At 36.1% G+C, this 23,383-nt stretch overlaps 3 protein-coding genes across 3 annotated transcripts; 2 read left to right on the top strand and 1 right to left on the bottom strand.

Annotated features, from left to right (window-relative positions):
* Positions 1–905: 905 nt before the first annotated feature.
* LOC132623827 (aldehyde oxidase GLOX1-like) lies at positions 906–2,558 on the top strand. Its single transcript, XM_060338646.1, has one exon. The coding sequence runs from the start codon at positions 906–908 to the stop codon at positions 2,556–2,558; it is 1,653 nt and encodes a 550-aa protein (XP_060194629.1).
* Positions 2,559–6,402: 3,844 nt separating this feature from the next.
* LOC132623820 (aldehyde oxidase GLOX1-like) lies at positions 6,403–8,067 on the top strand. Its single transcript, XM_060338636.1, has one exon. It carries the CDS (start codon positions 6,403–6,405, stop codon positions 8,065–8,067), a length of 1,665 nt encoding a protein of 554 aa, XP_060194619.1.
* A 3,062-nt stretch (positions 8,068–11,129) lies between these two features.
* On the bottom strand, positions 11,130–12,881 carry LOC132628093 (histone H3.3). Its single transcript, XM_060343800.1, has 4 exons — positions 12,723–12,881; positions 12,162–12,238; positions 11,979–12,069; positions 11,130–11,484 (listed from the first exon to the last, which is right to left on the bottom strand). Exons 1-4 carry the CDS (start codon positions 12,792–12,794, stop codon positions 11,314–11,316), a joined length of 411 nt encoding a protein of 136 aa, XP_060199783.1. The 5' UTR covers positions 12,795–12,881; the 3' UTR covers positions 11,130–11,313.
* Between the last annotated feature and the right edge of the window lie 10,502 nt (positions 12,882–23,383).

Genomic DNA, 23,383 nt, shown 5'->3' on the forward strand with positions numbered 1-23,383 from the left:
GGGAATCATATTCTCTTTAAGAATGAAAACAAATAGGTAGGGAGTAAATGGTATCGAGACAACGAACAAACGGCTTACTAGGACACGATAGTTTGACAAATCCATTTATTAAAATTTTGTGGACTCTTTTTTCTATTTGTATTATTGTTATTTTACCAACGGGGATAATATTCTACCAGGTTAAAAGTACCTAAATTATATATAAACTTTTATCACCTAACTATGATTAATTAATTATATTTTTATTTTATTTATTACTTGTTCGTATTACCTGTTGTTTGCTTTTTTAGTTATTTTTCCATTTCATGAGCTCATAGCACTCTTTTTTCTGTATTGTAGTCTAAAATCTGCTTGTATCTTTGTTACAATTAACTTTTACTTTTGATACAGTTCCACCGTGTTTGTTTTCCTAAGAAATGGAATCAAATAGCCGCTCCAAAACAATATTGAAAAAGGGAATTTAAACTCCAATGTTCCGATTTTGTATAAATAGTACTCCTAATACTTTAATTGACTATGATAAGAGTAAATTTTTCATGGATTCAGACACTTTTACGAGGAGATGACTAGCTGGCCGATGCAATAGCATGCGTTGACTTTCTATTTTTGTTTCTTTAATTTGGAGATGGTGTTGACTTTCTCCTCAAGTATTCCTAAGAACTAATTTACATTAAGAAATGTTGTATCAATATTCTTTCTGGTTTATTCTCCCAACAAACTGTCACCAAACGGAATTATTTGTGCAAACTTTTATAATTATTTGCTTCTGGTACTATTATTTCCTACCAAGGTAACTATCCCAACAGTATATAAAGGACATTCCCACCTCACATTTTCATAACACACTTTCCTCCTCTTCTCAAAACTCACTTCCTCAATCTTCTTTTGTCTAAAATTCATAGCTCATGGCAATTAGAACAACAATTCCTCTTTTCAACATTCTTTGGCAGTTGCTTCTGCTTTTGCTACTGCCTTGTCACCCAAACTTGGCTAATGCTGCCGGGGGCAAGTGGAAGTTACTCATGTCCAACATTGGCATATCAGCCATGCACATGCAACTCCTCAACAATGATAGAGTCATCATGTACGATCGTACTGACTTTGGCGTATCTAACATCTCGTTGCCCAATGGCATATGTCGCAACAACCCTAATGACCTCGCCTTGAAAGTCGATTGCACTGCCCACTCTGTTGAATACGACGTGTCCACTAATTCGGTGCGACCCCTCATGGTCCAGACCGACGTGTGGTGCTCTTCTGGCTCAGCCACCTCTGACGGCACTTTGGTCCAAACGGGTGGTTTCAACGACGGCAAACAGATGGTGAGAGTTTTCAAACCGTGCAGCACTTGCGACTGGCAGGAAATGGGAGCTGGCCTAATTCAAAGTCGGTGGTATTCCACCAATCATCTTCTTCCTGACGGAAGGCAAATTATCATTGGCGGTCGTGACGCTTTTAACTATGAGTTTTATCCAAAGACCACAACAACCAATAACGTATTTAGCCTACCCTTTCTTCAACAGACTAATGTTCCGAGAGAGGAAAACAATCTATACCCGTTCGTTTTTCTTAATGTGGATGGAAATCTATTCATTTTCGCAAATGATCGAGCTATCTTATTTGACTACACGACGAACACCGTAGTGAAAACTTACCCACAAATACCTGGTGGCGACCCAAGAAATTATCCAAGTACGGGTTCTGCAGTTCTTCTTCCGTTAAAGAACTTGCGGGCACAAACAGTTCAAGCTGAAGTTTTGGTGTGTGGTGGAGCGCCAAGAGGCTCATACCTCAGAGCAACAAAAGGTGACTTTGTGGGTGCATTAAGCACGTGTGGGCGGATTACAATTACTGACCCGAATCCACAGTGGACCATGGAGACCATGCCACTTGCTCGGACAATGGGTGACATGGTGATTTTACCAAATGGAGATGTCTTGATCATCAATGGAGCTGCATCGGGCACTGCTGGATGGCAAACTGCTAGGAACCCGGTCTTGAGTCCGGTGATTTATCGACCCGATAACCCATCTGATTCTAGATTCGAGGTACAAAACCCGAATACCATACCCAGAATGTACCACTCAACCGCAGTTTTACTTCGAGATGGTCGGGTTCTTGTTGGTGGTAGTAACCCAAATGAGTTTTACAACTTCACCGGAGTTCTTTTTCCAACAGACTTAAGCTTAGAGGCATTTTCACCATCCTATTTGGATGCGGAATCTGCTAATCTGCGGCCACAAATCATGTCTCCCGCTTCGCATCTTAAATTTACGTATGGCCAACGTGTTGACATTCAATTTACTGCTTCCGGGTTACTAAACAGAGATTCGATCAAAGTGACGATGGTTGCACCCGGTTTTAATACACATACAAATACTATGAATCAAAGAATGCTGGTACTTCCAAGAGGAATTGTAAGACAGGTCAGAAAATCTGCCTATCAAGTGAGTTGTGTGTTTCCAAGTTCGGGTAAACTGGCGCCACCTGGTTACTATCTTCTATTTGTGGTTCATCAGGACATCCCAAGCGAGGCAATTTGGGTCAGGATCAATTAACCATATTTGACACTACAAATTATTTTCAGATTTTTCTTTTACTTCCTACCAATTAGTGTATGCGAAGACCCGTTTTGCTATTTACTTTGACTTATTATAATATAAGATCAGAGACAATTGTCTTGTTTAATTTGTAATTAATATTTCAATCTATTGCACAATAACAAAAGACTTAGATTTTTATTTTTTTTAATATCTTGAATAGAATGAAAAGAATAAGATAAACTACCTAACATAAACCACATTCGATTTGTCGGATGATCTCGGTCGCAACCATATTGCAATTAAAATACTCAACTTTACCTTTGTTTCCGCTAAATGTTTATTAGTTCGTTTCCAACTTATGGTCCGACCAATTTTTATTTATAATAATAATGTGTATCTTAACTGTATCACTCATCTATTATGTGATAATAAATCCTCACATAACGTGAGCATATATTAAGAATTTAAACGAATTATTAGCTGATGTCTAAACAACGAACTGAATCTAATGATTATCACACGCTAAAAGAAAGAGCAAACTAGATCTTTGACAATTGAGTACTTAATAATTCTATTAAGGTCTTCTCTAGCTCTCAACTGTTATTATTCTTTTATTTTTTTTAGATATGAATTGGGACCAAGTTAAAAGTATGTCTGAATTATATATCCAACTAAAGAGTATATTTCTTGTATATCCCAATGACCTGTCATTCTGAAAGCTAACACCCAAATACCAATTATTTATGCTAATGTAATTTGGGTTATTCAATTTTTTTGAGTGTATTAGCCCGTTGTGAGAAGAAGTAAAAAGGAGGAAATTTGACATTCTTGTTAAATTTTGATCAAGGCAAGTAACATTATAACAATATAATTATGCTTCAACTCTAATATCTTTTTATAATCTTTCTCTTTTCCCCTTTTGTTTGTCCTTTTTTCAGGTGGGGGTGGTGATGTTGGGAGGTAGAAATAGCGTCCACTGATCACTTTTTCGCCTTATCTTTGAAAAATAGTTACTGTCACGAGTTTCAAATTTCTCAGATGCAATTTCGTGTGAAATTTAAAACTCTATAACAATAACAAATTTTTAAACACCGGAACTGAAAAATGACTAGTATTATTTAAGTTTATCCCGTTGAGGGCCATATACTAAGGTCGGATTGGGCTTAACATTTTGCTGACCTTTCTAAGTTCTAAATGAATGGGTAGACTGGGCTACTGAATCCAGCACTGGTGCTGTGCTGGGCTAATATTTTGCAAACCCTTCTGAATGAATGGATAGACTGGGCTACTGAATCCATAACAGACGTTGGGCTGGGCCGTTTGACAACTACAAGTACAATGGCAAACTGGTGTTTGACAAAAGGAAAAGTTACATAAATACAAGTAAATAAGTAAAATATTTCATGATCTACAACTATTAACTAAATTACATAATCTACAATATATATTCTATATTTAGGGTAAATGTATAATTTTATACCACAAATAAAAAAAATGTTGCTATGAATAAAAGACCAATAATAAGGAGTGTCCTATATTAGTGATAATCAAATTAAATACATATTAACTAAATTACACATTAATTACTTTTTTAAATATCTCAATATACTCAGCTAGCATTTATTCATAAAATAGTATACTACTGTTTATATGATATATATTATACAATTCCTTGAACAAGTATATATATTCTTGTACTTATATATACGTATATTTCACTATTATATACTATATATAATATTATTTTTATGTATATTAACTAGTATATATTATATATAAAATAAATTCTTATGTATATTAAACAAAAAGTATATATATATATATATATATATATATATATATCTTTGACCACATACATTATTGTATATATTAAGCATATATTGTTATTATTTTAAATATATACAAATATAAATTTAATTGAGTTAATTTTCCTATTTCATGGAAGAGAGAGAAAAAAAATGTATAGTAAATATGTGATGGCAGAAAGGAAGCCAAGTTTAATGGGATGAGGTGTCAATTATTAATTAAGATCCTATTTTAGTGGTAATCCATAAGTAATTATATTATTCTATCTATATATTGTATATTGTATACTTTATACGTTATTGTAGAGTACCATTGGTTGGCACAGAGAGTAATATATTCATATATTAGGTATATCGTAATATTATATTATATAGTAATATTATATATTATATACACAAATAATATTAATATATTATGTACTATATATAATATACAAGCTTAAATATACTAATTTCTACTATTATATTCACAAACATTTTTTTATCATCTTTTCAGTTTAATATACCATATTCTAAGGTATATTTTCACGTACATTTCGTATACCATATTTCCATATATCATATCTTTTCATGTACTTTTCTTAATATAATATATTCAAATAATTTCTTTTAGTCACAGAGAATTAATTGAATCATCATCAAGTGAAATGAAAAAAAGAAGAATAAAAAGGAGGAAACGAAAGGGAAAAAAAAGCTTTTTAAAAAGGTAGATAGAATATGGTATTTGAAGTTGATTTTGTTATGTTTATTTGAAAAATTACATTCTAATTATTTTGAAAGAAAGAGAAAGTAAAAAAGTGTATATGCATTAATGGTAGTAACTCCTAAAATTAAGTATTATTGATATTTTAGGAATGTAAAAAGTTGTATTTTTGTAATTAAGAAGTTAAAATTTTGAATAAATTGTATTTATGTAATTTTTTAAAAGTAATTGTAATCTTTTTAATTACCATTTGAAAAAGTTGTATTTGTGTGACTTTCCCTTGACAAAAGGGGGTTGTTGAGATGGTTAGCACTTAGCACCTTCAACCCGAAGATTGTGGGTTCGAATCAAAAGGGGGAAGCTCCTACGGGAGGGGTGGAAAAAAAAACTGGTGTTTCCTAAGTCCAGTTTATCTCACTTGTATGCGGAGACGAGCTGCTATGTTAAAAGGTACAAGCATAAATACGAGTGGTACGATGCCGATGTATTCATCAGTATGTACTTAGCAAATGCCAGCAAGTATTGAATTATAATTATATGTACTGGAGCCGAAAATTCATATAAGGCAATTCTAAAACACACTAGATAATCATGCTTAGAATTTAAATTTACTCTAAAGACTCTTTGAACCCCTTTTATCACTACAGTAGAATTTTTTCTTATGTAAAGGTGATTCAATGATTCATATATACAGAAAAAAAAAATTATCTTATAATTTACACAATAAAATATTCCAGCCAAAATGATTCAATTGAACTCCGTGGTTCCCTATAGTTAGTCAACAAAGGGTCACCTGATAAGTAGTAGAGTAATAAGATATTAAAAGGACCCGTTTGGCCATGAAAAATTTTCACTTTTTTTTTGGAAAATTATTTCACTTTATTTGAAAATTAATATTTGGCCATGAAAATTCCAAATACAAGTTCAAGTTGTATTTGGAAACAACAAAAATGTTGTTCACTTTTTTTTTCACTTTCAATACATTCAAACAACCAAATATTATTTGCAAAAACTATAACCAAACACAATTTCATGTTCAACTCCAACTTCAAAATTTCAAATAAGGTGAAAAATATTTAATTTTCATGGCCAAACGCTTCCTAAGGTCTAATGCGTGCTCCGCATTACTTGATAGCAAATATATACTAATGTTTACACACAGTATATTCTATTACATTAATATCAATATCTTTAACCAAATATTCTTTCTTTCGTAATAAACAATACTGTATTTAATTATTTAATTGATTGCAATATTCTCCAACTTGATAGTATATAAAGGACATCCCTACCTTAAACTTCTCTTCATTTAACCATATATATACACACAAATATATTGATTACAGAAGTAATGACCACTATAATAACAGTTATTCCTTTCTTGATTCTTTGTCAGCTGCTTCTGCTTCTGCTACTACCATGTCACCGGAACTTGGCTTATGCCGCCGGTGGAAAGTGGGATTTACTGATGTCCAACATCGGTATTTCCGCCATGCACATGCAACTCCTCAACAATGACAGAGTTGTCATGTACGACCGTACTGACTTTGGCGCATCTAACATCTCGTTGCCTGATGGCAAATGTCGCAACAACCGTAATGACCTCACCCTGAAAGTCGATTGCACTGCTCACTCTGTTGAGTATGACGTGTCCACAAACTCTATACGACCCCTCATGGTCCAGACCGACGTGTGGTGCTCCTCTGGCTCTGCTACTTCTGATGGTACTTTGGTCCAAACTGGTGGTTTCAATGATGGCGAAAACGTTGTAAGAGTTTTTAAACCATGCGATGGAAATAGAAGCACCTGTGACTGGAAGGAGATAGGAGGTGCCCTAATTCAAAGTCGGTGGTATGCCACCAATCATGTGTTGCCTGATGGCAGACAAATAATCATTGGTGGCCGTGATGCTTTTAACTACGAGTTTTATCCCAAGACTGCTTCAACCAACAACGTATTTAGCCTGCCTTTTCTTCAACAGACTAATGATCCTAGGGAGGAGAACAATCTTTACCCGTTTGTTTTTCTCAATGTGGACGGAAATCTATTCATTTTTGCGAACAATCGAGCCATCTTGTTCAATTACACAAAGAACGCGGTGGTGAAGACGTATCCTCAAATACCTGGTGGCGACCCTAGAAATTATCCAAGCACGGGTTCTGCAGTTCTTCTTCCATTAAAGAACTTACAAGCACAAACAATTCAAGCTGAGGTTTTGGTCTGTGGTGGGACAAAAAGAGGCTCATACCTCAGCGCAGAAAGAGGTAACTTTTTGGGTGCATTAAATACTTGCGGTCGGATTACTATTACAGACCTGAATCCACAGTGGACCATGGAGACCATGCCACTAGCTCGAACAATGGGTGACATGATGATTTTACCAAACGGAAACATCTTGATCATCAACGGAGCGGCCTCGGGCACGGCTGGATGGGAACTTGGTAGGAGCCCCGTTTTGATTCCGGTTACTTATCATCCCGATAACCCATCTGATTCTAGATTCGAGGTACAAAATCCAAATACTATACCAAGAATGTACCATTCAGCAACAATTTTGCTTCGAGATGGTCGAGTTCTGGTTGGTGGCAGTAATCCACATGCGCGTTATAACTTCACAGGAGTACTTTTTCCAACGGAGTTAAGCTTACAGTCATTTTCACCATCATATTTGGATTCAGAATCTGCAAATTTACACCCCCAAATCATTTCACCCGCTTCCCGACGTAAAGTCAAGTACGGGGGGCGGGTCAATATTCGATTTACTGTACCCGGGTCAGTTAATAGGAATTTGGTCAAGGTAACAATGGTTGCACCAGGATTTAACACGCATTCATTTACTATGAACCAAAGAATGCTTGTGCTTTCAAGTGGAAACGTGACACGAGTTGGAAATTCAACTTATAAAATCAATTCAGTCTTTCCAAATTCGAGTAATTTAGCACCAACAAGTTACTATATGTTATTTGTGGTTCATCAAGACATACCTAGTGAAGGAATTTGGATCAGGATTCAGTAACTAGGTTGGATTAATGTATGTGTATAGATAAATGCTTGCTTAATTTTGTACAACATTCATTTTCGATTTTATTAATAAATGTCTTCTTATGATCTTTTACTTTCCTTGGCGTAATGGTGATAGTTTCGTATGAGCAGGAAGTCACGGTTCAAACCACCAAAATAATTTCTTGCAGAAATGCGAGATAAAGTTATCATGTGTACCTAAGGCCTAATATGGTCCGGCTCTTCCCTAAATCCCCCAAGAGTAGGAGCTAAATTAGTGCATCATATTGTCCTTTTAATTCCCAAGAACGAAACGATATAAAAAAGGAAAAATTTCATAAATATACAAGTTGGTCACTTACATTGCAAAAATATAACCCAAAACTTACATTACAAAAAATAGCCCAAAATATACAAACATGTACAGACACTTATACCAACATATACAAACATATAAGAAGGCAGAGAGAGAGAGAAGTTGAGTCATTTTTTGTAAGACAATTTTAGTAGCATTGTTACCCCAATTAATATACAGTGTAATTTTCTCTATAAAAAGATAGTAAGTAGAAAAAAAAAAAAAAAGAGGTTTGTTCTATTTTAATAGTAATAGTAGGTATGATGTGGAAACATTCTTTTCCTGTTTCTTGAGATGTTGTAAGCATGATAAAATGGATTCTTTTGTATTGATTACTGAAATATTGTAGTCTATTGCAATAACAAAGGCGTGCTGATCCCCTCATTAATTTACTTCTTATCTTATTACAATTAAAGTAGTATATTTTTTTCTTTTAAAATAAGCCAAAACTTTGACTAATTAAGAAGGATGATATTGTGATTGTCACAATCTGTCAAATCTCTGTGGTGGCATGGGATTTTTTGAAAAAAAAAAAAAGTCGTCTCGAACTCCATTGAATATAGTGTTTACATGCTTCTTCAACGCTCTAAAATGCTTGTCACTTATTATTGTTTTTATTTTTAAAAGCCAGAATAATTTGACGGATGCACGTAAACCTTTTTTTTTTTTTTTTGGGTGGTGATGTGGGGGGGGGGGGGGGGGTGGGAGGGTTCGGGGAGCTCTTTTCATTTAGAAAGATTAGTCCTTTATTACTTAAACCACAAGGATATATATACCTCAGAACTTCTAAACTTGACATCGTCTATGCAGTGCACACGGGAAGTACTTTTAATCCTAATTATCCTCCTGAACTTGGTAATTTGACAGTTTTTGTTCCTGGAATTTGACATGGCATACACTCTCTTTGAAGAATATATTCCTACATATATTGAAGTGTGTTACCTGTACTTCTGAAGAATATAGGGCATTACTTGTAGCACGATTAATAAGAGTTGTTTGTGCCTGAAGAGCAATTATAGTACCCTGGGTTGACCCTTAAATGAAAAATAGAACAATAACAAACTATTTTTTGCTTTTTTTAAGGAAAAAAAAAGGCATTTCTTTGATACAGAGTCGTATGTGAAGATTGAAGGTCTCCAAAGGAGCAATATAACAGGCCCGCGGATAAAGATTTCGGGCCGATATTTTATTGAACCATATAAATGTTATGTTTATATAAAAATTATAAAATACTATTGACCATTTCTTTCAATCTACCTAAATCAAACTTGAGCTTTATTTAAATCATAATATGGATTCCGAGGAGGTGACATGCATGTGTCATAAATAAGACCAATTCGTACTCTCTCTTTTTTCTTAATATATTCTGTTGTAGACGTCGTGTTGAGAAAATGTACGTCAATAATTCTGTCGAAGTAAGCTATAGAACCGAGTCTAATATCAAACAAAAAACTCCATTGAAGAATTAAGCAATGCCTTCATCCACATTGCGTCACGAGCTCACGCTGAAGAAAATTAAAAAAAGAATGGTTCAAATAGGAATTTTTTAATGTAGGAGGAAACTATATCATTTTCCAAGGTCCCATTTCATAGCATTATGTGGCAAAATTTACATTCTAAACCTCAACGTTTTTGTTACTTATTTATTTATTTATTTATTTGTTTATGTATTTGTTTGTATTTTTATACCAAATATTTCCCTCTAGATCAATTAATATACTACTCAATACTTTTTATACGCATTTGGACAATATTGACTTGAAATAGAGAAGAAAAAAAAAGGTATTTGAAGAAGAAATAGAGATTGTGTTTGAACATTAACTTTATTTGGGAAAAAGAGTTTGTGAATGTTGAAAAATTTTGACCAAAAAGAGTTTGTGAATGTTGAAAATTTGTGACCAAAAAGAAGTGTTTCAATATTATAGTCGAAGTTGAAATATTGAAGTACTGAAATTAAGTAATTGCATCATGTCCTTCTAGCTATACTCGGTTGTCAAAAGAATGACAAGCGTCCAGGAAATGGCTTGCTTCAAAGTGTAAGCAGTACCATACGATCAAGTTTAGGAAGGAAACTTTGAAATAGGTAAATGTCGTTCTTGACTAAGAGCGAGGGAAATCTTTGAAATTCAATTAGAATAGCACTGGGTGAGTAAGATATAGGATTCTTGTCTGAGTCGCATGAATCACAAAATGGATCTACATGTTCCACTTGTTGCTATGCCAACTTGTTAAGCAACAATTGGATTTCACGTTTCATTTTTACCTTGATGCATTGGTGTAATATGTTTGAAGTACATAGGATATGTTTCAAGTACACTAGTATGTAATCCTATCTTTGTTCCACCTTCAATTGAATATGGTAGGACACCCCAACCTAAAAAAAAAAAAAAAAAAAGATTTTACAGGAAAAGGATGCAAGTTCGATGATCACAAGGTGATGACGTTACTTGTCCAGTAGAAGTAATCACCGAAAATCACACTTGACCTTATGTTGCACCAAAGCAGTTTCAAGGGCATGAAGATATGGGCCATAGCACTCATATTGTTCGATAATGGTGTGAACTATTGACAACCAAATAAGCTCAATTCCAGATGGGCAAATCAGAAAGCCTCACAACAAATGGCCAAAAGCAACGAGCAAGCCAAATAGGAAAATGGAACTCACATGAAACCACCACATCAGCACAGTGGATTAAATCAGATCATCAAAAGAACCATAAAGGGAACCTAATCAGAATCAGCAATTCATATTAATCAATGTATCTATCACCAAACCCAGTACTAGAATTTATAGAACACGATAAGGTCCTTGAGATAACCAAAAAGAGATTGATCATTAACAAAAGAGATTGATCATTACACGAACAACCTAAAAGATATTGATCACTAATCAACATCATGATCAGCTTAAGCTCGTTCTCCACGAATCCGCCTTGCAAGTTGAATATCCTTTGGCATTATGGTGACTCTCTTAGCATGGATGGCACACAAGTTGGTGTCCTCAAAGAGACCAACTAAATATGCTTCTGCGGCTTCTTGGAGCGCAAGCACCGCATGACTTTGAAACCTCAGATCTGTCTGTTTTACAAATACAAAAGAAAGAAGTGTTACTGTCCATCATCCAAGTCCAACTATATTATCAAGCACACGAAAAGATGATATTCCCTCCGTTTCACTTTCTGTACAAGGTGTTTGACTTGGCACCAATTATTAATCTATAACGAAAGAGAAAAATACAGCAGTAGCGAAAAGAAAGTAAACATCATATCAAAGTTACAAGTGTGAATAATTTAGTGAATTTATATACTTGAAAGTTTATAGAGATATAATGGGGTCCAATGTTTTTTTAACGAGTAGAATAGTGTCAAACAGTTTGAAACATTCCAAACAGAAACAATGACATATAAATTAAAATCAAAGGAGCAACTAAATGATATTCTAATCATCACAAGGTTCTACATTATGAGTAAAATGATGTAAACATTTTGAAACATCCACCAAAATAGACAATGTCATAGAAATTGGTATGGAGGGAGCAACAATTTGATCATCACAAGGTTAGAGACATTTACCTTAAAATCCTGAGCAATTTCACGTACAAGCCTTTGGAATGGCAGCTTCCGGATGAGAAGCTCGGTACTCTTCTGATACTTTCGGATTTCACTGTAGCATACATAGTAACAAATCGTTAAATCAGATTAAGCCAAAACGTGATCCTCAAAGAACAATCTCAAAATAGGGGACGCAAAAAGTACCGGAGAGCGACAGTTCCAGGTCGATAACGATGGGGCTTCTTCACTCCTCCTGTGGTAGGGGCTGACTTCCTCGCAGCCTACCAAATCGAAAAAACAAAACCCCAATCAGCATAACTAAACAGAAAATTCATCCAAAAATTACAAAATCTAACACATAAATCTTAAAAACTCGACTAAGCTTAAGCCAAATTTGCATCTTAAGATCAAGATGTGTTTGACCCGTTACCGTTAGTCAAAGAGATTGCAACTAATCAAATTGAAAATCAATAAAATACATTCAAGGATTCTGGAAGGAAATAGTTGAAAACCCAACCGACCTTTGAAACCCTAATCAGTATAATAAACACAGAAAATTCGTCCAAAAATTGCAAAATCTAACACTTATACCCTCATAAATCTTAAAACTCGACTAAGCTTAAGCCAAATTTTCATCTTAACGTCAAGAGTGTGTTTGACCCGTTAACGTTAGTTAAAGAGATTGTTAATAATCCAAAACCCGAACCAAGAATTGCAAAATGTAGCACTTATATACCCTCACATAAATCTTAAAAAGAAGGAGACCTTAGTAGCAAGTTGCTTCCTGGGAGCCTTTCCACCGGTAGATTTACGGGCTGTTTGCTTTGTACGAGCCATTCCGAGTTGCACAGACAATTTGAATTTCAAATATCTGATAGTCTCAACTCTCAATGAGGCCTACAAAGGGAAGCTGCGAAATATATACTTGGGGTTTCGGGTTTTAAGTCCGTTAATGGGCCGGACCTTCAACTGGGCGGGCTTACTCAAATTCAACACCAAATGCCCACAATAACAAACTATTTATCCGGAAATGTCCACGGAGGACAAACTATTTACTCCACTATTACTTGTCCACTATTTCAAAAATAAATTTTCACTTTTACTTGTCACTTTTAGCATATCAAGAAAAGACAATTTATTTTTTCATATTTTACCCATAATATTAATTATTCACTTCAAATCATTTTTAAAATCCAATAAAAATATGCACCAACTAATATGGATACATTGGTAAATTATGCACTTCATTTATTATTTTTTAAAGAGCGTGAAAAATTCAAAGTGGACAAGTAAAAGAAACGGAGGGAGTACATAAGATGCCCACGGATTTTTGGTAGTGTGTTCCCATAACGGGCCACTACTTTGGCAACGTGCTTGTTGTTAGGGGTTTTGCCCTAATTTTCTTATCAAATTTGAGTTTTACTTTTCCCTTGAAGGAAAGTCAAAGTATTACCATAATTGTTTTTACTTTTTCTGAAAGGAAAAAATATAATTCTCTTCCATAGTTGGCTAATCCTTATCTTGAAGGAAAAGTTTTGTACATCTATAAATTGAAGACATCCTTCCACAACTAGAACACAATAGCATCCACAATGTAGTCATTAAAGAGTCTTGTTTAGGGGGGAGATAATGTCACGATCCAGCCCCGTGGGCCATGACTAGTGCCCTAACTGGACACCCATACAGACTTACTCACCAGATCGACATATCAAAGACTTATTCAAATTTAGCATACATTATTCTGAACAGATACTGAAAACAAACATCATCTTAAGCGGTCACCTGTACAGACATATCATACCAAAACCGATAGGCTGGCGGAATACACATCGCCCCGATATACATACATATACAAACATATGGGTCGTTTTGGCCATAATAGCAAACGGGACCGCTTAAGGCACAAATCACAAACATAATCGAACAAACATGACCCATGACCCACATACATGTCTACAGGCTTCTACAAACCATAACAGAAACAGATGACGGGACAGGGTCCCGTCGTACCCAAATAGTCATATATACAGAACATGTATAACAGAAGGTATGTACCAAAAATATGAGCTCCGGATCAAAAAGAGTACTCCAAACAGCAGAATAAGTATCCTACACTAGCGGATCACCTGAACGAACGTCTGTACCTGCGGGCATGAAACGCAGCCCCCGAAGAAAGGGGGTCAGTACGAAATATGTACTGAGTATGTAAAGCATGAAATACAGTACTCCGAATCATAACTGAAGTGAGAAGTACAGAAAATGGATACAGAATTAGTATATCAAAACTTGTGCTGAAAATATATATATGCAAATAAAATCATGCATAGGGCTCAGGAACGTGGTCGCCACCCCGACGCTGGCGCCACCACACATCATACTCCAGAAGGTTTCAAATCTCCGTACAATCCCCGAACATATCGTATCATCATATCATATCACAATATCAGAACATATCATATGCCATATCACATCATAACGCCGTATATAAGCGGAACCCGGCCCTATAGCGAGGCCTCGGGAACCGTAACACATCATACTGTCAAACATAACATAGTGCGCACGATCACAGAACCGGCCCGAGATCCGGCGAACGATGTAATAGTAGTATGCACGAGTGGAGTAATGCGGAAACCATATGCATATAAGTACATAAATAAATTTCAAACTCGATAGCCAAATATATTTACAAACATCTGAAAGCTCAAAAATAATATTCGGGTCAATCGGAATTAGTATGAGAGAGTTACGAACTTTCAAAGTACGGAACCTTCCGAAAATATTTCATAAGTCATACTTGGAAATTCAAGTATCATTCATATTAGAAGACTTTCGAACATCATTATGGATCACATTTTCATATTAGGAAACTTGCGGATAATGTTATGGATCAAATCAAATGGGGACTTTAAGACCATATTTTCATATCAAAGTATTCATCAAAGGCTTTAGTCTTCTCGTTTTTCTTTCGAACAACATTCGGAACATAACACATAGAATCTTTGAACATCATAAAATATGTATCCGGCCATATGGAATAGCTTATGGAGGTCAAAGATGTTAGTCATCCTAGTGGCTCTAAGAATAGGATTTTCTTTAGAAGCATACTTATACGTTATTTGTTCATTCCAAAAAGGTCATGCCAAAAGAAAGAAAGGTAAGCTTTACATACCTCAATCGCTCGCTAACCAAATCCCGACTCAAGTCTCGGGCTCTCCAATATCTACAATAATATTATCAATTACCAAATATTAGCTACAAGTACTTAGAAATTCAATTCTAACTAGTACTTGTCTACAGAAATTTCGGCAGCATCTCCCTGTAAATTCAACATCTCCGAGAATTTAACTCGGCCAAATTCATCAACAACCATACCAACAATACCAACAACCATACCAATAACATCAAAAACCAATTTAAAACGTATTCCAACACTAGTAACCTTCCTTTCTACATATTTCATCATCACTCAATTCAACTACGCATTTTCAAGCCAATTCCAAGGCTCGCATATTCATTATTAATTCAAGATCAACCAAATACAATTCAAAAGCATTTCATACAATTATACCAAATATTCTACAATCCCACTATCACCATACTCCATTCGAAATCTCCACAAATGTGACAAGGTCACAACGTCACATTTTCTTCTTCCAATTTCTTCAACAACAACAACAATTCATATTTTAGCAATTCCATTTCCATAATTACATAAAACTATAATAAAATCACATAATTTCCATAACAAAAAAAAAAGATAGAATCTTTACCTTTTCTTCAATGTTTTTCATTTGAGTAGAATTTTTACACTTGTCACCAAAGTATTTTCTTGCCTCGAAAATTATACCACGTTGAAGAGGGTCTTGAGCTTAGTAGGAATTCAAAAAGAGATGAATTTTTGGACCAAGGATTAAGGCTCCAAGTAATTTTTTTTTTCCTTTTCTATTCGGCCGAATGGCCTTCTTTTGTTGTGCTCTCAATTTATTTTTTTTTGTTTCTTGATTGTTCTAGAATGAAGACAAATGGTGGCCCTTATCTATTTATTTGACTTGAATTTAATATCCATGGGCTTGGGCCATAGCTCTACATGGCCGGCCACCCTACATAGATTGGGCCTCTTCTTTCTGTTTTATTTTTTTTATTTAATTTTTCTAGCCCAATTCACTTATGGGTCTTATCTTGTAATTCGCGAAACTAATTTTCAAAATTCTCAATTTTGCCCTTGGCCTTCCTCCATATTTCTACATCAACATTTCATGAACAACACATATATATATTAAATCAAAATCAAAATATGGCCTTATTTTTTACAAGTCAAAATTATTTCCAATTTTCCGAATATGCAAAAATACGGGATATAACAGATAATTCTCTCAATAGGTTATATGCTTTTTTATATTAATTTTTCATATGTAGGTCAATTGGGCAAACCCTATTAGAATATTATGTCTTTTTAGTATACTTTTCTTTGTCGTCGTATTTATCATCGTTCAAGGTTTGCAATTGATAGCTTCTGCATGATGCCCTGATTATTTTGATTCCAATAAGTGGTATCAGAGCCGATGTTTCAGAGCTAATGGTTTAACAAGGTTGAAGACATATTTAAAGCAGATTCAGATCAAATTACAGCTTATTGACGATAATGAAGATTTTGTCAGACTACTACACGTGGAGATGAATTTTCAACAACATTTTCAACATCGTTGTTGTTGCATCTTTAAAAATAAAGCAAAAATATTTTTAAACAAAATTTTAACCCATAATATTTTTAACCTTATTTTTAACCATGGCAAGCAGAATGATGAAGAATATGTGAAGAAGATAGATAAAGTTTTGTCAAGAAAATCTAGGCCAAAATGGGAGATTTGTTAGGGGTTTTGCCTGATTTTCGTACCAAATTTAAGTTTTACTTTGCTAATCCTTGTCTTGGAAGAAAATATTTGGACCTCTATAAATTGAAGAATCATCTCATACAGCAGAACATAATAGCATTCACAATGTAGTCGTTTAGATAGTCTTGTTTATGGGAAGATTATTCTCTTCACAGTTTTAATGCTTTCTTTTAAATTAGATTTTTTAATATGTAGGTCACTTGACCAAACCATATTATAATATTATGCTTTTCAGAATATTTTCTTTGTTGTCCAATTTATCGTCATTCAAGGTTTGCAAATTATTAGCTTCCGCGTGATGCCCTGATTATTTCGATCCCAACACTTATGTGTGTATATGTCACACCCCTACCAGGAGTATGACGGGCTCCGACCCGTAGGTCGGGAACCACCTGACTTATTCGTTACTTTGAACATTATAAATCATAACTCAAAGAACACCTGCACGTAGAAAAGGCTCAACATAGGAATATCCGATCATTCAGCATATATGTATAGATGCGGACCGACAAGGTCGCCACAACACAGCGTATATCATAAATCCGGCAAGGCTAACAGTAAAGTATCAAGAGCTCAAAATAAGGCCGACAAGGCCTCCAATATATTATACCATAATATGAATCGGTGGAGCTACAAAATATCTAACTGTACACACACGTTTACGAGCCTCTACATGGAATACAAATGATCATAAGGACAATACCAAATAGACTGAAGCTCCGAAGAAAGTGGAGTGCTCCTGAGAATCCGCTGATAGAAGACCTACGGGTCTGATCCGTCTCCCTACCTACCTGCGGGCATGAGCGCAGCGTCCACAAGAAGGGACGTCAGTACGAATAACATACTGAGTATGTAAGGTATGAATAATAACATAATATAGATATAAAAGGTAACATGGAATATGAGAGATAACTTGTACATCTGGATGCCTCATAAGGAGAATGCCATGCATGCTTAGCCTTAAAAAAAAATTTATACATATACACAATACCATGCTCGGCCATTAAGGCTCGGTGTCATATATATAGTATCATGCCCGGCCATTAAGGCTCGGTGTCATATATATATAGTATCATGCCCGGCCATTGAGGCACGGTGTTATCATCATTAGCCCGCGTCCGGGGCGATATCATAACATGCCCATTGCAGTGGTGTGCACATCTACGTGTCATGCCCGACCGACTCTAGCACGGTGCGGTGTCAGAAAATACATACATATATATAAAGCATGCATGAGAGCCCAATCAAAAGCCACAACTATATCGGAGTGGTGTAAGGTCGGGAACCTCCGATTATATTATGGAATAATAATCATCGCTCTATCTCACCTTGAAGGAACAATTATTATAAGGCGAGATCAACAACAATGAATAAAAATCAAGAAAATCACGAAAAAAACTCAACATTCTCATATTCACATTGAAATCATAAGCTTGGGACTTTTAAACATGAAATCATCATCATCGTCGTAATCATCATAGAAACATTCTAATCTTTAGCATCGTCATTAACATTATAAAAACATGTCCGTTGTTGTTGTCATAAAAGCTTATAGGATCATAACTTTTTGATTCGAAAAATAGAGACATTTTGGAAAACATTTATGGATTATCAAGAAAGAAGTCATGCCTTTGAATCATGAACTCTAACTTTTGGAAGTAAGGAGGTTATGAAACATATGTAAGGAATTATAACATAGGAGTTTCTGGAAATAGGATCATCGCCATCATAAAACATGTTTATCTTTAGCATCATAAGAACTCTATGAATCATGAATCTCTAGATTTTGAGAATAAGAATATTCTTGGAAAACATTTATGGATTCACAGAAAGGGATCATGGGACATTTGAAAAACACCTATTGGATTCATAAGAAAGGAATCATGCCTTTAGAAGAAAGGGACTAGCCTTAACATACCTGTTCAACCTACAGTTATCCACACTTATTCATCCGAATTCGGGAGTCTATATTTAAGAGGATTCACATTATCATTAGACTCATCATAGTATACTTATACTAAACTTTCAAGTCAAACTACTCTATACTTTGCTAAAAATCGGAAGCATCTCCCCTGTGTATATGTCTAGCCCTAAACCCCAATTCAGCAACCAACAACTACATCAATACCAACATTAACAATATCACTTTTAACACCAACATATGCCATAAAACAGTCCACGCGCTATTTTCCAAATTTTATAACTAACCAACTTACTACACAATTATTTAACGACTTTATCTCCGTAAATAAGCCTTAAATAATACCAAAAGAGAAACATTCATACCTTTTTTTCTTTTTAAGACAGCAATATCCTTAATATCCACGCTAAAATCTACCGCAAAACAATACTAGAATCACAACCATGCGTTACTGATGTGGCGTGAATTTACACCATAATCGATGCTTTTTAACTATAAGTTTTACTTGTTTTTAAGCAAGTCTGTATTATTTTACGTGGTTTTTGTCATGTTTCAGGTTATACGAGGTCCCTAGAGCCTAAGTGTGGAAAACAAGCAAAAAAGTTGCAAAACTGGGGATAACTGGAAGTTCTGGAAATTTTCGCGAAATATTGCTCTTCGCGATCGCGCGGCAAGATCACGCGCTCGCGGTGACGCGCGTCCGTGACACTGCGCGAACGCGCAGTTAGTTCACGCGGTCGCGGTCACGCGCGTCCGTGACCCTGCGCGATCGCGGTTCCTCTTCACGCGTTCGCGATTCGTAAACGAAGCAATTACACGCGATCGCGCAGTGACGTGGCGCGATCGCATTGAAGGATTTTTCAGCGTTTTCGACCAGAACTCGGATTTTGACGAAGCCTTCCATCCAGTTCATATAAATAGAAAACTAGGGCAAAATATCAGATGATCTTTGGCAGCTCCCACAAGTTGGAGGCTAGGGTTCCTACAAAAATGTTCTCTCTTCTTTTTAATCCTTGTTGATGGAAATCTCTTGGTGACAATTAAGATTGATACTCTTGTTGTGCTTATTTATTCATTTGCATTGTTCTTAATCAAGTAAGTTTTTGCTATTTTAATTATTCTTGTTCTTGAATGTTTTCATTGGATTAGCTAACCTTTGAACTCGCCCATTTACTTTGTTTGAAACTCGGAAGAGGAAGAACGGAGTTGGGATAGAATAATTAACATTAATTTGGGGCGTTAACCCTCATCTAATGGAAGTTGACCTAGGAATAGGCAATACCACTTGTAGCCATATTCGGGTGTTCTTAATGCTCCTAATTGCTTGAGGGATCTTCAATTGGGTAGTCTAGTTAATCTTCGGAAGAAGTTAATTTAGAGTCATTATCCGAGGCTAAATAACATAAACTTGCTATTATTTACAATTCGTGAAATAGATTGGATCGTTACTTGAGAAGTAGTTTCCCTTCTTCCATTCTTGTTGCCATTGATCAATTTACTTGCTTTGTAGATTAGAATTTATATTTCCATATTTTATAAAAACCTTATCAAAAACAACCATTGATGCGTTCGGGCATAGCTATTGTTAGTGATAATTCCTAATCTGCTTAAATCACCTACATATTGTTCTCTGTGGGATTCGACCCCGACTCATAGTTGGGTAAATTATATTTGCATACGACCGTGCCCATTCTAATTAATAGGGTGGATTTGGACGTTATCAAAAATGGCGCCGTTGCCGGGGAACAATTGGTGTATTTTGGCTAATCTAGGAAATAAGCTAACTTGCTTTGATCCGAACCCGTAAATATTTGTGTAGTTATTTTCTGTGTTTTATTTTATATATAAAAAAAAAAAATGGCATCTTTCCATGAAAACTTGTTTAGTAATGACTTTTATTGTGAGCATGGCCAAATTGGTGAGTTCAAATTCATGATGGAGTGTCTACTAGGTGAGGGTAATGAAAACCAAAAAGCTTTTGAAGAGTACTTGGAAACTAGTCTCCAACTTGGTTTGATGAAAGAAGAAGAAAATCCTCCACGGGCAAATCATTATGAACTACCCAATGCTCAAGATAAAAGGGTAAATCATGAAGATGAGTTTATTGGGAATGCCAAAGAAAAAAATGAACGGGAGTCAACCATTGTTCTGTACAATATGGTTGGTGTTGACCCCAATCCGGGGGAAAAAGAGGATGTTATAGTTCAAAAAGTTCAAGAGCCTTATATTCTGCAATTTGAAAATTCAACAAGGCAAAATGACATTCCTCACTTGAAAGCCAAGAAGTGTAGAATGAACAATATTTTACTTGGCGTGATCAGATATTTACCACCCCCCACTGCTCGTGGTCACAAACTTGATTCCAAGTTAGGTGCCCAATTCAAAAGCTCCAAATGGCGAGAAAAGCAGTAAAGTTGGTATCCGTCGTGCCGCGACGTTAACTTAAGCGCTTGGTGGGAGGCCACCCATCGTTTTTAAATTTTTTTTTTTTTTTATCATTTTTGAAATTTGATTTTTTTTAGAATTGTTTAGTTTATGATTTGTGACTAATCTGCAAAATTTCACAATTTTTGGAGTTGTTTTGAATAGGTGGAGTTTTCAGAACAGCCACAAATCAGTAGCTGCTGGTTTCTGCTTATTTTCTGAACTGCTGGTTTTTGCCGAAATTTACTCTACGCGATCGCGCAACAACCTCATGCGATCGCGGTTTAAAAAAAAAAAAAAAATTAACTCAGCGCGATCGCGACCGAAGGTCACGCGAACGCGCTGAGGCGCGTTTCCAGGTATCAAAACAGATCAAAAAGGGCATAACGGCTTAAAACATCATTTTCTTCACTTTTCCTAAAAAAATCTCATTTTTCTCTCAAATTCAACTTCAAAAATTCGGAAAATTTCTTCAACTTGCAACCACAAGGTATGTGATTCCTCCATTATCTTGTCCCTAGGGTTGTTTTTATCATCTTTCCATGTTAGAAATTGTTTAAGCATGAAAATGTGAAGAAATTGTTGAAATTCTTGTTATATAAATTGTTGTTTGTTGTTGAGTGATGTGAGTTGAGTGTTGGTTGCTGATATAAGAAAAAAATTGGGCAAAAAACAAGCTTAAAATCGTTGAATTGAAGGCACAAAATTGATGCCCATAACCTGTTTGTGAAAATGTTTCGCTGCATCTGAAACGATTCAGCGCGATCGCGGCCTGTACTGGCGCGATCGCGCTGAGTAAATGACCAAAACTGACGCGAACGCGTAATGTTGAACCGCGATCGCGCTAGAGGAAAACAGCAAAATGCCGCGATCGCGCTGCCTTGTCACGCGATCGCGTTGAAGGAAAAGTCCCAGTTCACAGACAGAATGCTCGCACAGAGCTGTTCCAAACTTGGGTGCCCAAATGTCTTTAACCCAACTCCTCATTATACATCATTATAGGTGTTCATATGCATTGTGTTTTCTTTGTAGGTACTTAAACTCCAAAAATGGCTTTCATCATCCAGTGCTGCCCAAGTACCATTGATTGAATATTATGACACCACCACCTTCCAGTCAGCAAAATGTTCAAAGCTATATGATAGACTGCTGGGAAAGAGCTTCATTGAAGAGAGGGGCTTTGTAACAGAAAGTTTGGAAGAAAAGATGCCCGAGTTCTATGGAAGGTTGGTGACAAGCGGCTGGATACGCTTTGCAGATGAACCAATCAGGGCAAATCATACCCTGGTGCGGGAATTCTACGCAAATGCTGCAGAGGCAGACATTACACATAGGGCAATTGTCAAAGTCAGAGGTGTGGATGTCCTGTGCAATGCCTCAAGAATCAATGCCTATTATAATCTGCAGGATGGTGACAACAGCGAGATGGCACAGATGTACGAAAACCTGCGGCAACAATGGTTTGTGACCCACCTTCACGGTGGGGAACAACCAAAGTGGCTAAACACAATGCAGAAAAGGATTGACTCTGCAGAGTTCACCGCTGAAGCCAAAACTTAGCTTGATATTGTCACATCCAGGGTGCTGCCTTCAAAACATGATTCAGAGGTGCCGCTTGAGAGGGCTAAAGTAATTTGTGCTGTGATGGAAGGATTGCCTGTTGATGTGGGGAGACTCATTATGCAGGAAATCCGGGAGGTGGTGCTTGAACGGACCAAGAGCTTATTCTTCCCATCATTGATCACTTACTTGTGCTCCACTGATGGAGTGCCCACGAGACCAGGCGACAGAGAAAAAGGGCCTGCTGGACCGATTTATCCGTTGAAAAAGAGAGGGCCTGGTAATGTACAGAAGAAGAGGAAGATTGATATAGCAACATCATCATTTGAGCAGTTCACATCTACTGCATCAGATTCTATTGGTGGGGCATCAGCCCCTCCCATGGCTATACCAATCTTGCCACCACTGCAAGAAGCCGCCAGGCCTTTCCAATATATCTCCACCCAGGTCAATGGGGTGGACAATCGGATCCAGCAGCTAGTAGCTAGTCTCCCTGCGGGCCCACATGGCGAAGGCACATCTATAGCTCCTTCTGTTCCTATTGGTCCGACATTAGCAGGTGTGGTGGAGGACATGAAGCATATCAAAGAAAAGCAAGGAAAAATAGAGAGGAGACAGGAAAAGGCAAG

The sequence above is a fragment of the Lycium barbarum genome, chromosome 2, assembly GCF_019175385.1.
Source record: "Lycium barbarum isolate Lr01 chromosome 2, ASM1917538v2, whole genome shotgun sequence".
Classification (NCBI taxonomy): domain Eukaryota; kingdom Viridiplantae; phylum Streptophyta; class Magnoliopsida; order Solanales; family Solanaceae; genus Lycium; species Lycium barbarum.

Bases quoted from the DNA above. Each gene is read 5' to 3' on its own strand.
- LOC132623827 (XM_060338646.1), top strand. From the start codon at position 906: ATGGCAATTAGAACAACAATTCCTCTTTTCAACATTCTTTGGCAGTTG.
- LOC132623820 (XM_060338636.1), top strand. From the start codon at position 6,403: ATGACCACTATAATAACAGTTATTCCTTTCTTGATTCTTTGTCAGCTG.
- LOC132628093 (XM_060343800.1), bottom strand. From the start codon at position 12,794: ATGGCTCGTACAAAGCAAACAGCCCGTAAATCTACCGGTGGAAAGGCT. The intron at 12,070-12,161 runs GTACTTTTTGCG...TGTATGCTACAG, and splicing joins CCTGGAACTGTCGCTCTCCG to TGAAATCCGAAAGTATCAGA. The intron at 11,485-11,978 runs GTAAATGTCTCT...TTTGTAAAACAG, and splicing joins AAATTGCTCAGGATTTTAAG to ACAGATCTGAGGTTTCAAAG.